A 16,617-nucleotide genomic window follows, 5' to 3' on the forward strand; every position below is an offset into this window, starting at 1 on the left:
GATACCAAAATCCCATTTCCTTTGCATGAATTAGGTAGTGGATGGATAAGTTGCTGTTTCTGGTGCCCTTTGTCCCACTTCAGCAACCACTTTGATGTGAGGTGATTAAGCAAGACTGTAGTTTGAGTAGTGGATAAACTGGTTTTTAGTGTTAACATGTTTTGGGGGGGGGTTGTTGTACTCTTTTTGGTGTATGAAGTTTTGGTTGCTGCTTTTTTTCTTGAAGCCATTGTAGTACTATAAGAACAACTATATTCCTCTCAACACATTCCCTCTAATAATTGTCATTGTTAATTCTTACATGTGATTTGGAAGCAAATAATAATCTGTGAAGATGAAAGCAGACACACACATCATTGGAACTGTTCCAGCTCTGACAAATTAATGAAGTTGCTGTAGAAGGCTTTTGTATGCTAGGCTTTCTTTTGTGAAAGGCTTGTTTCAATGTCTTTATTTTTAAAAAAATACATTTTCAGTGCTATCACAATCTGTATATTCTAGAGTCTGAAAACCATAAACCTTTGCCATTCCTGAGGCTCTTGCTGAGCAGTGGAGGGATGGGACTCAGAGTGGCCATGGGATTAGGCCCACAGCCTGTGACTCAAATTATATCATGGCCAGAGTCAAACAAGTCAGTATGCAATTTTTTGCATTGTTTAATGAAATAATAAGGCATAGAAAAATGGATTACAAAGGGATTAGTGGCAATTGAGGTAACCACCATAAAAAGCAAAGTAGATCTGATGTGTTTGGTACCTACAAATGCCATTTCTTGCAGACATATATATGTGCCATACAATTTTACTGGAACACATATAACTATTTTTTAATTTTAAAAAAGAAGGCTGCAATAGTCTCTGATACAGGTTTCTTTTACTTCTAATTTCTGTCTCTTTCAGGATGCAAAGATACCCATTGCATTTTTCAAATGTAGTGAGAAATTCTCCACAGCAGAACCCACAATTTAAAAGCTTTAGTGCTAGTGTCTGTAAGGTTTCAACAGTGTGATATGATTTCCCAGGCTCAAACCACATCAGTTTCTTTTCTTCATGTTTCACTGTGGATTACCAATGAGAATGACTTTGCTTCATGTGAAGGCAAAGGTTGTTAACACTGATCTAAGCTCAGTGGAAACTTTGAAATATCCTGAGTAGTTTCATTTTTTGTCACTTCAATCTCCATAACCTTCAGAGAGGGAATCTGAGAATGCTTTAAACCTTGAGCAACAAGGACAATGTGACTAGAAAGAACCTCCTTTTATTGCATCTCTGTAGCAAAAGGTAGGGTTTGGGTTATCTCTTTGTGATTGCCTAATGTGTTTTTAAGGATTTGCAGTAATGGGCATATCAGGATCCATGCCAGTACTTCACTGTTCTGTCACTTAGAAGTCTGAGGTCAAACTTGAATCTTCCACACTTTGGGAGTCTGTGGCTTCTTGTTCTACACAGTAATACTGAAGAGATCAGAAGAGCTCATTTTCTTTAGAGCAATCATTTGTGTATTTGGAGGTTGATGTGCATCTTCTTTCTCTTTCTTTTCTTTAATCTGCACTGCCCTACTTCCACCAGGGTTTTCTTATCAGTGTGGATTTTGGCCATTCTGGTCACTCTTTGGGCAATCATCACTGATGCCATGTGGGGCCAGGCACATGGTGGAGGGACATAGGATTGCCCCAGAAACCTTTCCAGTTCTGGGACTGCCATGCTGCATCTTGGTGGCCAGGCACTTCTGCAGCCCAGCCAGTGTTCCTCTTCCTCCTGTGAGCACAATGCTGTTGGCTCTTATTCAGCTTGTGATCCTGTGTAACCCCAAGGGATGGCTCCTGGTGGAGTTCATCTCCATGCTCCATTTGTGAAGCTTATGATGTACAGCTGAAAGTATTTGTATTTTTTTTTTCCCACAACATCCCTTAAATTTGTGAATATTAATCTGAACCTGATCCTGTTGTTATGTTCGTTAGCCTCTACCAGCCTTGCATTGAGAGCAGGTTTAGTAAGAAGCTCTTGATCCATTGTACAGGTTGCTGATGAAGACATTGAACAGAAGCTAATCTAGGGCAGATTCCCAAGGGGGTCCTCTTGATACAAACTTCTAATTTATTAGAAAGCCCCGAAGGGCTGTGTTTTGAGGTACTTTTTTGCAGCTGTCTTGGTACAACAGTTTGTCACTTCTAGTTTTATTAGTTCCATTAGAGGATATATCAAGACTTTTATAAATTTTGGCTAAAACATTCATTGCAGCTCCTTCATCTACAAGTCTAGTCTTCCTGCTGTGTGAGGGAATAATGTTCAGTTTACATGTGTCCTGACAAGTCCATGTTGGCTCTTCTCAGATAACATCTCCTGGCTTGCTTATAAGAAGCCTTTCTTCCCATATGAATGTATCAGTTCTTCTAATAAACAAGACATACACTGTTGGATGTGTTATTTCCAAAGTATCTGACTTTCTGAAGTCTCAATAGCAAGAAGTATCTAGTAATCTTTTCTCTTAAAACAAGAGGTCTGCAACTCTGTTTAGATTTTTAGATAGGCAACAAGTGACTCAGCAGAGCTAAAATCTTGCCAAGTTGGCTTCTGCTGGATATAAACCACAGAAAAACATTTGACGGTGAGGACAGCATTTAAAGCACCCTGATCCTTTTAGGCATTTTATTCATCTTGTGTGTGTTGTTTCCTTTAATTTAAAACTCTTGGAAGGTAACATGGGGGTCATGCACAAGGCGTTATTGCAGTTCAGGTTTGTGATTCACTTTGAAGTGCTGGAGTTGGAGGCAGTCCATGATCCCATAACATACAAGTTGGGAGCTGCACTCAGAAGGAATTGCTGAGTTTTTCGAAAAGCAGAGAACAAGGCAGTTGCATCTTGCTGCCTTTTATTCTTCTAATGCTTGTGTAAATACTCAATAAGCATTATTTTTACATAATGATAGCTTTCCTTTTTTTAGTGAAGTACCACTCAGTATGCTGCATTTGCTTAAAAACCAAACTGACTTGGAAATTGTTAAGCAAGAGTAGAAATTTTCACACAGGTAGGGGTGCAAATCGCAAGAAATATTAAATTTTTGTTTAGTGTTGGAGGACTTGTATAACTCTAAATGGAAGCTGTAGGACTTGGTGACGTGGGCCATCTTTGTTGTATCATATTTAAACAATTGCCTGTCTTATTTTAGGAGCTAAATTTGTTTGTGGGTTGTTTTTTTTTTTTTTGAGTTGTAGGGTTGGGGATTTTTTTAACCAAGTCTAATTTTGTTTGGCTGTGTTTATGAAGGGAAGTCTTTAAACCCTACAATTTACTTGCTTAACAGGAAATATATTTGTGGTGTTCAACTTTGGAATAAAACCTTTTGTTTGAGCCCACAGTGGTAGGTGCTGACAGCATCTTATCCCTCTGCTACCATTTTTCATTCTGGGGTCCTTCCTCTAAGCAGGCTGGCCCATTTCAGCACTTGTTTCTGGGGCAGTCCTGGCTGTGTTCTCTGTGGTGTCCCTGTGTGAGCCTTATGTGAGTCATGGGGGGACAGGCAGTTCCAGGGATGTTGGGGTTGGCAGCCTTCCATGGGTACAGGGTGAGTGGCAGTGGATACAGTGCTGGTGAACTTACTCAGTTTCAGATGTGATTAATGTCATTCTTCTTCTGCTTAAAATCCTGTGGTTTGTTGTGCAAAATGCCTGAAAGGCCCTGCATGTGGAGTCCAAAGCCCCAAGAAATGCAGCAAAATCCTGAAAACTTAGAAGCTTCAGATTTTGGAGCATAGGAAATAGTGAGTTCTGAAATAACAGCCATGTGCCTCAATAGAGGTCCCACTCTTCTGTATAAAGCCTCTTTTCACACAGAGGTCATGAAATCTTCACAACTGAGTAGATGCAGGGAGGCTCTCACCTTTCAGCACAATTGCAGGAGGGCACAGCTCTACCAGACCTGACTGCAGATGCTATCAGCAGCATTCATCTGTGCTGTGCAGAAATGGAAAATATTTTAGTGGTGAGTTAACTAGGAGGCATATCCTGATCCAGCTTTGTCACAATAGCAGATCGCTGCAGGCACTTATCAGAGTTGCTCTCGCTGTGGAATTTTAGTTCAGGAGCAACCTTTTTGTCGTTCTTCACAAAGAGGGTTTCTCTTTGTTCTCTGTGAAAAAACAGGAGACTATTTGTCTGCTTTCTTTGGATAATATTATTAAGGAAGATAATGTTTGAGAAGGAAACAGAAGCTGAATGCATGTTGAGCGCATTCTGTCTTTTCTGGTGCTTGCAGATACAGATCCTCCCTTCTCAGGTCTCAGTTCTGAATTGTCTTCCTCCCTGTTTCACATGGCTATGTCTTTTTCTGTGGATTAAACTAAATTAAAAAAACCTGAAACCCAAATAAACAAGTTATTTACTTAATGAAGCAGTGGCTTTATTTGTCTCAGTTTATATTTTAACAGCAGGGCTGGGGTGCTGGGGTAGAGGGAAGGTGTCTGCAGAATAGCAGGGAAAGGAAGGAGTGGAGAGGGGATTTACAGCACCAAGGTACCACTCCCTGTTACACTTCGGCCCACGCTTTAAATTCTTTCAGTGGCACAAAATCAAGTTTTGTTGTTTTTTTTTTCTTTTCTCTAAGGTGAATCATGCTAGGAAAAAATTACTTGTAACAAAATTACAGAATTTAAGCCCTACTGTTTCTGGAGCTGCTGTTGGTGAGCTAATAGCCATGGCCTGTTTATAATGTAATTGCATAGTTCTCTAAATTACTGCAGGCTTCTTCATTAAGAAAGAGAAGAAAAATAAGTCCCCAAAGCCAAGTCTGTATAACCATGGCTCAGTAATGAAAGTTTCATTTATTTAAACTTTTCTCTGCACATAAATGTGGATGGGTGGCTGGAAGGAGGCCAGGTTCAAACTGAGTGTTGCTGGTGCTGTTATTCTCAGCTGAGTCTGTAAGTGACCTGAAACTGTTTTACATTTTGAAGCTGTTCTGAGGGCTCTCTGAGGCTGATACCTCTGCAAGTTAAGGATTCCATCATGTAAATGCCACCATCATTAAAACTTCTATTACTGACCTCTTTGGAAGTCGTCATTGAGAAAATGCATTACTTTTGGGTGCAGGTGCAAGTCCCTGAGGTGATGTTGGTAATGCTACTGTGGAAGGAAACAAGAAACATCAAGCTAATCTCCATTGCTCAGTATGTGTTCATCAGATGAAAGATTTAGTTATCTCCTGGTCACTGAAATGTTTAACTCTTGGAGTCTGTAAAGTCATACAGCAGCCACAGAAAAGGCATGGTTAAAAAAATAATTAAAAAAGACCCCAAACCAGTGAAACAGCTGATTCAAATTAATGTTCTTTCCCTTCCTAGTTACTATACTAGTTGTTTTTGACCTTATTGTTAAGCAAGCAGTTGATAATGTTTTTCTCTTAACATAATTCAAAATTGCTTATATAGTGCTCTGTTCACATAGGCACTGAAGATTGCTGTGCATGGTGTTTTTATTCTGTATTCCTTGCTCTTGGTGAGGCCAACAAGAAAAGTTAACCTTACACTGTATGTCCTGGCTCTCAGGATATTGTGATTCGTTCTTGCTGCTTTTTCTTAAGGGATCTTGAAGCCAGAGCACAGAATGAATTCTTTCGGGCCTTCTTCAGATTGCCCAGGAAGGAGAAGCTGCATGAAGTTGTGGACTGTTCTCTCTGGACGCCGTTCAGTCGCTGTCACACACCAGGGAGGATGTATACTTCAGACAGTTATATCTGTTTTGCCAGCAAAGAAAATGGTTGCTGCACTGTTATCATCCCACTTAGAGAGGTAGAGTTTTTTGTTTGTTTCATTTTGGGTTCTTATCTGCCTTTTTCTGCCCTAAGCCTTTGCTGCCTCTTGACTGATCTGCACAGCAGTGTTTGATGAAAAAGAATAGGATGTTTGTGTGTATCCTGCCTACAGAATTATTTCACAGCTTGTTCTGGAACTCATTAGGGCCAGAGCTCCTAAAAATACAGGTGATTCAAAATGATCCTTGAAGTGAAATATGGACACTGCAGCAGGAGAGAACACTGCCAAAACAGTCTGCTTGGCCCAAGACTCAGACAGGGCTCCTCTCCCAGCTCCACAAACATGTACATCCAGCTTGATGTTGATGGAGACTGGCTTTGACCCATTCCAGCAATGCAAAAGCATCCTTGCCTGGGATCAACACAAGTATTGATCTCTCCCTCCACAGACAACCTTTAACAAACCTGTAGGTACTTTGGCAAGCTGTAGGGCAGAGAGAAGAAGGGGATGTTATGGATGCAGTGATGGGCTGACAAATTTCCATGGAATTAAAATACAAGTTTAAATGGAGAGAAGGCATAAGGGAAGGTGGTGGGAGTAGAACAGGAGAAGGAAGCTGTCAGCTAACACCTGTCTAATCTGCTGTGAATACAAGGCTGTTATGATCTCTAATTAAGGCTTTCCTTTCATCCTGGACTAATAGTAGAGTTACAGCCAAATCATATTGTAACTGTAGCAACTTACCTTCCACTGTTGCAGAAACAGAAAACAATATGAGAACAGTGTTGTATACTTTAAAAAAATTAGCAAAACAACTGTTTTTCCCCATCTTCAAAAGTGGGAAAGCAAATTTCCTCCTCCATACCCTGAATTTGATCAAGATGATCCTTTTATATATTTTTTTTTATCATGATTTAAATCAAAATTTAACCCTTTTTTATCTTTTACCTCAGTCTACTGTTTAGAAGTGGGATGCAAAGTAATTTAGGAAAAGAAAAAGCATCTGAGATACTTTTTGGTATCTGCTTTGAGCTTCTAGAAAGACCATGAACTTCAGGAAGTAGGATGTGTTTGATCAAGGAAAGCCGATATGAATAACCACATTTAAAGAGTGCATATGAAATGCTGTGTTTTGGTACACGTAGAATATTTGAATATGTTTTTGTGGATGTGGTGCCTAATGTGTTTTCTGTAATGTCTCTGGAAAAGGTAATCAGTATAGAGAAGATGGAGGACACAAGCCTTCTCCCTAATCCCATCATTGTTAGCATAAGGAGTAAGACAGCCTTTCAATTCATTGAGCTGAAGGACCGTGATACTTTGGTGGAGAACCTGCTCCAGAGGTTAAAAGAGGTGAACTCCGGCAACCCATTGCACTGCAACAACTTGAAAAATAACAATCAGGTACTGAAATTTTATTTTATTATTAATTCAGTATGTTTATTCCACTGTCCTGCCACCTTTGGGAGGCCCCAAAATTTATCTTGAGCTAGTGCTTACCTGATGCCAGCTTTAAAGACCTGGGTGGTGGGATAGAGGATACTCACAGCATAGTTGTGATTGACATGCTGGGGAGAGCAGGGACTATGGTCTGCAGCTGGGCTGCCCTTCACAGAAACCTCAGCAGTCTGGAGGAATGGGCTGACAGAGACCCCACAATGTTCAACAAAATCAAATGTGAAACCTGGCAAAATAAGCCCATGTGACAGGAGAGGCTGGGGATTGGTTGGTTGGAGAACAGCTGTGTGGATAAGGTGGAGGAGTCGTGAACAAGTCGAGCCTGTAAGTCAGCAGTGTGCTCTTAGAATTCAGAGAGACAACCCCATACCAGGTTGTATTAGCAGGATTGTAACCAGCAGGCCATGGAATGTTACTATTCCCTTTTATTCAGCACTTAGGAGGCTGATCAGGAATACTGTGTCCAGTTTTGACTCTGCTGCATTACGCTTGGAAAGCATTGATAACTCGGAGTAAGTCTGGTGGTAGGCTGTAAGGTGGTCAGGGGCTGGAGCACATGCTTTCTAAGGAGAGGTGGAGGGAGCAGGGCTTCCTCAGCCTGTCTTCTGCCAAATAATGGGGAGCTGGAAGATAAAGGCAAACTCTTCTTCGATATGCCAGTTGAAAGACAAGCAGCCACAGGCTCAAGATTTAGCAAGGAAAAAATCCAAATAGATAAAAAGGGAGATTTCCTCTCATGGTTAGGTGGAACTGGATAAGGCTGCCCAGAGCAGCAGTGCACTCCGCTTTCTTTAAGCTGCTCAATTTTACCGGGCACAGGCCCCAGCAACCAGGACTGAGGGCTCCTGCTTTGAGCAGGAGGGATTGAAAACAATAGTACTCTCCATCCTAATTGCTCTGTGAATTTGTCTTTCAAATCATAACCGTAGAAGAGTGGTAGCTTGTCATCAAGGACACTTAGAATTTGCTAGTAGCTTTTGTTTTAAAGTAACAACCCTTTTCCTGACATGCAAATGAATGACAATTTTTATAAAGTCTTGAGTAAGACCTTTCCTCCTGAAGTGTTACAAAGGTTTTGATGCAAAAGGCAAAGAGTAACACAGCTCTGTGTCTTGAGGGCAGCTGAGGATGTAGTTCTAAGTCTTTGCAGTCATTACCACTTTGATTCTGCCTTGCAGAACAGCCTTGCCTTTCCATCCATCTGCACACTGGGGGATGATGAGCCTGCTTGTCTGGGAACAGAGGCTTCACAAGGGAAAGAGAGAAGTGAGTGTGAAAAGGAGAACAATTACTTGCTCAATGCAGAAGCACTAAGGTCAGACTTTCATCAGTCAGGAGTATCAGGCCTTGATTTTGGAAAGGTATGTAACATTTGGGGGAAGCTGTAGGAGTTTGAGGTTTTGTTTTAAAAAAAGCTGGGGTTACATTCAGACAGATAGGCATTTTTAGTAAAATGCTCTCTGTATTGGTCAGAAAAGTTAGAAATGGGATAAAACCTTTTCTGTTTGCATGGATTTTTTTTTCTTCTCTCTCCTCCCATTTCATTCTGGTGAAAATTTTTAATTTTTTATCCTTGTGTGGTGAATTAGATATGCAAAGTGGGGAAAGTCAAAGTCCCTAGAACAAGCTTCCCATTTCCATTGGCAGTGGAATACCTTGTGGAATTTCTAATATGTGAAATGCTTTTGTTTACCAGTTCTCACATGCACATGATCTTTTTTAAAATATATCTTCTTGTTCCCAGTCTAGGGAGCAAATCAAAGAGAGCCTGTGGGATGACCATTTTGTAGAGTATGGCAGAACCGTGTGCATGTTTCGCACAGAAAAAATCAGAAAACTTGTTGCTATGGGAATTCCTGAATCCCTAAGAGGCAAACTCTGGCTACTTTTCTCAGGTGGGCATGCTTAGAAATGTTGGCTGTAGGCATCATCTGATTCTGGGCATGGCAAAACATTTAGGCAAGAAATCTCTCAAGGGCAATTAAATGTCCTTTACATGGAGCCTGTGATACTACTTTAAGGAAGAGATATGATCTGAACGGAACTAATATATGCGAGGAAGTACTCAGGTAGATCTGTAAAAGTTTAATCTCAGGATGATATCATATGATGTACAGAAGAATCAAAATAACATCTTTGTAGTCAATGTAATTTAAAATTAGCATCATGTTTTCATAAAACAATGTTAATCTTCAAGCAGCAATTAGATTGTAGTGTAAATACTGAGTTAGCCCTAGACAAATGAGATTATTGCAAAATAATGACAATCTTAAAGTTGGCAGACCTGCTTCTGCTTCTTGTTGAATGTTGGCAGGGCTTACAGAAACTGGAGATGGAAAAAACAACTCATTTTATCGACAGATATGGCAGAGCCAAAGTGTGCCTACAATATGATCTCAAGTTTAGTCCTTAATCCAATATATGGCATATTCAGACATTTGTAAATGTGGAGCTTTTCCTCCTTGAAGGATGTGAACAGTGCTGACTACATTTCTCCCAGTAATATGTGTGGATGGTGAGACACTTGGAAGGGGTTGCCCAGAGAAGCTGTGGATGCCCCATCCCTCAAAGTGTTCAAGGCCAGGCTGGATGAGGCTTTAACCAACCTGGTCTTGTGAAAGGTGTCCCTGCCCACAGCAGGGGGGTTGGAATGAGATGATCTTGAACCAATACTTTCAACCCAAATCAATACTTTCTGCTGCTAGAGACATTTTTTTCTAAATCAAGGTGTTTTGAATGATGTTGTGTCGTGTAAGATTTGCTAATACTTAGTTTTCGAGACATGTATTCTGCTAGGACTTTGTATTTTAGGTCTGAATATTCACAGACCTTGGGGAAAACCATCTTGCCTATACCCTTTTGAGCAGTAATTCCCACAGGACGTAGGTTTAGCATCGTCCTTATCCTCTCCCATCTTCCCCTTTCTCCCTTCCTGCTGCCTTCAGACGCCGAGACGGATCTTGCCTCGCATCCTGGGTACTACATCCATTTGGTGGAGGCATCCATGGGCAAGTGCTGTATGGCAACAGAGGAGATCGAGCGTGACCTGCACCGTTCGCTGCCCGAGCACCCGGCCTTCCAGAGCGAGACGGGGATAGCTGCCCTCAGGAGGGTGCTCACGGCGTATGCACACAGGAACCCCAAAATAGGATACTGCCAGGTGAGACATTCCCAGCGGAATAATGCTCCCTGCTTTTCCTTGCCCTTCTTCCCACTCTCTGTTGTGTTCATGAGAGTGTTTTTAATAGTGCTTTTGATAAATAATGCCCTATTAGTTGGAAAAGTACATAACTTCAGATGTTAAATACCATTTTTCCTTGGAGAAAAAGTACACAGGCTCATATCCTACCAATGATACTCCTTCAGCTTTCTGCAAACTGCATTTATAATTACAGGAGGGAAAAAAACTGTTTCTCATGCTTCTGTTTGTTCAAAAGTGCATTTCTTGGACAATAGTTGGAAGCAGTGCAGGGTGAATTGGCCTGCACAGATGAGATTTATGTAGTGCACTGGGGCAGAGGCTTAATGAACCTTTCTGCCACTTTCTTCCAAAACTCATGATAAATGATGAAAGTACTTTGTCTAGCTGGCCAGCTCCCTGAATTCTGATTAACATGAGAATGGTCCTGATACTGGAATAGGGGGCAGTGAAAGCAGCCCCAAAACATCTTGCAGTATCAGTTACCTGCTTTGTATCTTGGCAAACCCAGTACTGTGCTTTTGTCATTGTTTCCTATTGCTCTTATGAAAAGTAGTATACATAGCTTGGAAAACTTGCTACACCTTTGGGTTGCAATTATGTATTTACTGTCTATTTTCTCTTTTTCTTGCTGTTTTTTTTCTTAGTTCTTTACATCCTGTTAGGCTACTCTTCTTTCTGTAAGAATAGCCACAGTTGAGCTTTTGTCAGTAGGATTTGCTGTCATTAACAAATCCCATTTTCTGCTTTGCTCTTGTAAGTCTATGAATATTTTGACCTCCGTGTTGCTGCTGTATGCCAAAGAGGAAGAAGCCTTTTGGCTGCTGGTTGCTGTGTGTGAGCGGATGCTGCCGGATTACTTCAACCACCGAGTGATAGGTGAGCTTGTGTTCATCGTCTTGCAGACTGGGAAGGGGCAGCCATATGGCACAGGGGTAGGGAAAATGTTCCCCATCAGTTGGGGTCCAGACCCCATGGATGAGGTGCTCCATCTGTTTGTGTGGTATGCAGAGACAGCAGCAGTGGCTGATCACATTCCAGCCAGGGTTGGTTTTGGTCTGAAGGGTTTGAACGGCAAGATCTGTAAATATATGCTCAACTTTACAGTTTGTTCTTTTTTCTTTCCTGTTGGTCAGGAGATGGTGACACTTTTGCCTTTCACATAAATATAAGAGCTTGTGGGTCTTGGCTGGGAGTGTGCAGTGTTAGAGACTTGAGCTGTTTAAGATGAACCTAGAAAAGATCTGCTTTGTGATCTGAACTGTCTGAATTGCCCGGCTGCTGGAGCAATGCAAGCTTGCATCTACACTAGCCCTTTGTAATGAGGGCTGATACAAGTCCCTCTGCCATGCACTGTGTGTGCTGTGTCTCCTGAATAGTGCTGTTATTTTAAAGATTGTTGTGCATAATGCACAGAGAGGGGCTAGCAGTATTTGCTCTTTGCAGTCACTTCCTTCCCTTACAAGAAATGCTTGATAGCTTTTCCCTTTTTAATGCTAACCTTAGACTGTAGCTGCAGCATCTGCTGTTACAGCCTTGCTGTGGCAAAGGGAAGGACCAGGGTCACGTGTGAGCATGTGAGGATAGGAGCAAATCCCTGGCAGTAGTGGTTCTAGCTAGAAATGGTCTGGGCACTCTTGTGATGCCTTTGGAGTGGAAAGAGGTATTTGAGAAGATTTCCAGTCTTTTCCTTGAAGGATGGGGTTGTCTTACCTCCCTCCAGACACTGTGTCACCTTGTCACTGAACTGGCAGGAAGGTAAGTTAAAGCTGAGTTATTCCCAAGTTTAGCTGGATGCTTGGCCTGTTTTGTGGTGCTTTGAATGCCATTGGTATTTTCTGCTAGTGGACTGGGCATTGTACCTGTCCCATTTGTCAGAATTTTTCTTCTTGTCTCCAAACATGACTTTAAACTGCTATTTTGATAACTGACTTCCATGTTTGTCTGTCTCCTTCCTTGATTAAAGGAGAAACTCAGCTTTATCGGTACTCAAGCATTTCTAGATATCAACAGCATGCTTTGGATTACTCATAACTTTGATACTTGGGTTATTGCCCTTAAGTAGCTCTCCCTGCCCAGCCTAATGAGTTGTCTCACCTGGCCAGCCTTGAGTTGTTCTTAATTTGTGCTTTGTATCTTGCCTATCACTTGTCATGGCTACAGCCTACTTTTTTTAAGTGCTGAAAGTTTTGGTTGTCCGGTCTCTCTGTTTTCTGGCCTTTAGCCCAAGGAAAGAGTACTTTCCTTGTCTCTCTACTGCCATGGCTCACCACAGTGTGAAGAGCCAGGAGTTCAGCTTGGAAGTTGCCCTGCTCTCCCTGGCTAAGTGGCACTGGTGCAGTTTTGCAGCACGGTTACTTCACTGAGCACTTATTTCTGCAGTTCTGCTTTACCCTGGAACGTAACGTGCCCAAATCCGTGCTACTGATCTTCTCCACCCTGCCCCTCCTCTGGTTCCTGTTGCTTGAGTTAGTGTTCCTGGCTCTGCATTTCAGTCAACCTTCTTTTTTGATTTGCAACCAGCTCTTGTCTAAACTTTGTATTGTTTCTTCCTGCGTAACACTTCCAAGACCCAGCTTTTCCTCTTTGTGCACCCTGCCAATACTGTTGTCCAGATTTTGATCTCTCTAACTTTGGCGATCTCTGACCTTGCTACCCGTCACTGGCTTTTCCTCTTCAGTGTCAGCCAATAATCTCTACAGTCCAAACAGCTACAAATTAATGACCTTGGTTATAATAGGCCTTCTTAGCTTCCTTTTGTCTCAGACCTTTTCTTTATGACTTTTCAAAATCTTCTATTTACTTATGTGTATGTTTATTTAGTTAGTTAGAATTTTTGCTTTCAAAACTTAGGCAGTTCAGTCCTACTCAACGTTTTTTGCTTTCATGTCCCTCTATCAGCCTTGCCAGCTCTGACCCCTTTCAGAAGCTTTTTCATTATTTCACTGCTTGCAAATGGGAAAAGCCTGCAGGCAGGTCTCCTCCTTCAGGAATTCTCCTCTGTCCTTCTCCACTCTGCAATTCATAGAGGAAATTATAGGCAGATAGGTACAAGATAGAAACAAATTGTGTATGGGTCAAGAGGGATGGCAAGGGTCAGGCATATCCTATTCTCAATACCATGACTTTTCCATCCCCTGCATAAACCAGCAGGGCATCTTACCTCACTTTACCTGACAGACTGTCATCAACTTGACACTGTAATTCCTGAAACACTGAAAACCTTATTTCATTTCTCTGATTTGCCTTTTCAGTCCTGAAGATGTCATTTATCTTGCATTTAAGCTCATATTTTTTTCAAATGGATGCCCTAGTATTTTCCTACCTCATTATTATCTCATGCTGTAATACAGATTGATTTGCTCAGATTTAATGTTTTCTGAGAAAAAATGGACAAAAAAGTCCATTTTAATAAGTCTGTTTTACTTTCATCTACAGTGGCAACACTTATTATAAGAAGATCTGTGAAAGATCCGGGCAGTGTTACATGTTCCTCTGGTTTTGCCAGTTCTGTTTCTGAATCTGGAATAATCTATTTATATATGTTTTGCCTATCTGTCTCTGGCTTCCTTCAAACACATCTAAATCCAGCTCTGTTTTTTGGGTCTGTGTTAACTATTAAATTGTTTGCGTTAAGCTTATTAAAAAAACCCAAACAAAAATTGCCCTCGGTTGAGTAACTCCAGTCTGTTTTTCTCCTTTTCTTCAATCTTACAGGAGGCTTTTTCTTCAAAGCATCATGCTTGATGTGTTTCTCAAAAGCTTTTCAGATGTCCATGGGCTTTTATTTTTGATTTGTGATGCTGTAATGTTTGTTCAGTCACCAGCAGAAGCTCTTTGTGGCCTGATGTGAAAGATTCTAAGACCGAGAAATGTCATAGCTATTTTTTTCCTGTGATTTGGATACAAAGCCAAAATATGCTGGCTCTCTGCCACAAATTGTCCAGGTTATATTCTGCTTTTGAGCAATAGAAGTTTTGAGTGCTAGGGATATATATGTGTCAGCAATTAAAATTGTGTCCTAATATTAGCAGAATATAGACTATAAGAAAAATGAAATAACTTGAAAGACAAAAAATTGATAAGCTAGCTGCATTTTGTATTCAGGAATATTTTTAACTTGCAGTGTCTTTGGCCAAAGCCCTGATGTGGCAGATTGGTTTGTAGACATTGTCCACTTCATTGAGAAGAAATTGTATTGATTCTATAACTGCTGCTGACAAAGCAGAACCGAGCTAGTAGCTAAACCTGAGCCCAGATCTGTTCCTTTTGGAAAGACTGGTTGGGACAGTTAGGAAATCTTTTATCTGGGCATTGCAGAAATCTTTTGTTCTTTATGCTTAGATATGTACGTGTATAAGTATATATTTGTATCTGTGCATGTACTTTTGTGTAAATATTATTCTTCGTGCTTCGTGTGTGTAGCCGTATCTGGACTTCCATGCTATATTTTCTTACTTAGGGCAAAAGCTTTGCTGCCCACTTGCTTGAGTACATACATTGGAGAGGAATGTTTACTGTCTTACTTATACTGCGTACATCCCAAGTGGAGCAATGAACTGCTTTAAGATTGCTTTTGCTAGCACTTAATTATTATGTGCTCTTGTAGCCAAGACCAACAGCTGCTGCTGTTGCTATTTCATTGCACCCTGAAGGCACTTAGGAGAATTAACACACTTTTTGCAGAAAGTTGTACAGTAAGGATTAAGGACACAAGAGCTGGGCTGAGATCCCAGCAGGAGGAAAATGACATTTTTCATTGTAGATGCTTATGTATCTCGCCAGTTTAAATTTTAAGAAAGTCTTGCAGTTAATAGTTGACAGCAGTAATTATCTTAAAAAATATTTTTTCCTGTGTCTGTCCTGGCTAATACTGTTCCTTTGTGACTTTTAGGTGCTCAGGTAGACCAGTCAGTGTTTGAAGAGCTTATAAAAGAGCAACTTCCAGAGCTGGCTGAACATATGAAGGATCTGACAGCCCTAGCTTCCATCTCTCTTTCCTGGTTCCTTACCCTTTTCCTCAGCATCATGCCCCTGGAAAGTGCTGTGAATGTTGTGGACTGCTTCTTCTATGATGGCATCAAAGCCATTTTCCAGCTGGGCTTGGCCATACTGGAAGCCAATGCTGTGGATCTGTGTAACAGCAAGGATGATGGGCAGGCCCTGATGATCCTGAGCAGGTATGGCCGCAGAGGAGTGCTCCTTCCCTCACAAGCAGTTCTGCCCTAAAACAAAGGCATTGCTCAGTAGGCACCAGGGCCCCTCTGTGTCACCCTGCTGCTGCTGCTGCTGTCGCAGTGTCTGCCTTAAACAATGGCTTTGTACATCAGACAAATGAGATGTCCTGTGAAATTTCCTGGCACTGCTGAGACGTGCATCGCCTGCGTCAGTGTGCAATATTTACTGCTGCTCTTCGTGCCTTCCCTAGACTGACAGGTTTCCTGCTCCAGACTTCAAGGAGACAGAAGTTTTCTTCCTTGGGCACCATTTAGTCATTTGGCTGGCTTGCTGTTCCTCAGATGAGTAATCACGAAGGCATTTTTGAATAATTTAGCTTGCCCAAAACTCAATTTATTTCTAAGTCTGAGCCATAAGACTTACTTGCTTATTTGAATTGAGAAGAGCACAGTGCAATGTGATCTGTGTTCTTACATATTTCCTCCCTTCAGGTTTTTAGAGCATGTCAAAAACGAGGAAAGCCCTCTGCCACCTATTGGTAATCACCATGCATTCTTCAGTGATGATCAGGAATCCTCTCCAGTGACTGAAATAGCAAACCTGATTCATGACTCATATGAGGTAAAATAATTATTTCTATCTACTAGTCAGTTAAATTAGAATTTTAAAGAAGAAAGTTAAACTCAGCTTGGATGCTTTGAGAATTAATACACATGTTTACAGATTCCTTGATGAAAGTGCTCTCATGCACAAGACTAGGTATAGTATGAATACCTAGATTAATTAGAGACTGGGTATGTTTTTTCTTCAAGGTCTCACTGCACTTTAAAAGCTGTATTTTCAATTAATACAAGTATCATAAAATAACACAGATAATAAACTTCTGTTCCTCTCCTACAGAAATTTGGAGACCACTCTGTGGAACAGATAGAGCACATGCGCTACAAACACCGGATCCGTGTCCTGCAGAGCCACGAAGATACAACCAAGCAGAATGTGGTGAGCAGGGTCTGAGGTAGCTCAGCATTGCCTC

At 41.2% G+C, this 16,617-nt stretch overlaps 1 protein-coding gene across 3 annotated transcripts in view; it reads left to right on the forward strand.

Annotated features, from left to right (window-relative positions):
• TBC1D8 (TBC1 domain family member 8) overlaps nucleotides 1–16,617 on the forward strand; it is a 49,145-nt gene that overhangs the window by 25,987 nt on the left and 6,541 nt on the right. For 2 of the 3 annotated variants that reach the window (XM_015626818.3, XM_015626828.3), the window contains exons 6-14: nucleotides 5,578–5,785; nucleotides 6,959–7,153; nucleotides 8,386–8,568; nucleotides 8,952–9,102; nucleotides 10,153–10,367; nucleotides 11,168–11,285; nucleotides 15,301–15,586; nucleotides 16,076–16,205; nucleotides 16,485–16,583. In XM_015626818.3, coding sequence (XP_015482304.1) covers nucleotides 5,578–5,785; nucleotides 6,959–7,153; nucleotides 8,386–8,568; nucleotides 8,952–9,102; nucleotides 10,153–10,367; nucleotides 11,168–11,285; nucleotides 15,301–15,586; nucleotides 16,076–16,205; nucleotides 16,485–16,583 — 1,585 coding nt within the window. The remainder of the gene's footprint in view (nucleotides 1–5,577; nucleotides 5,786–6,958; nucleotides 7,154–8,385; nucleotides 8,569–8,951; nucleotides 9,103–10,152; nucleotides 10,368–11,167; nucleotides 11,286–15,300; nucleotides 15,587–16,075; nucleotides 16,206–16,484; nucleotides 16,584–16,617) is intronic. The other variant, XM_015626832.3, reaches the window with a different exon arrangement.

The sequence above is a fragment of the Parus major genome, chromosome 1, assembly GCF_001522545.3.
Source record: "Parus major isolate Abel chromosome 1, Parus_major1.1, whole genome shotgun sequence".
NCBI lineage: Eukaryota > Metazoa > Chordata > Aves > Passeriformes > Paridae > Parus > Parus major.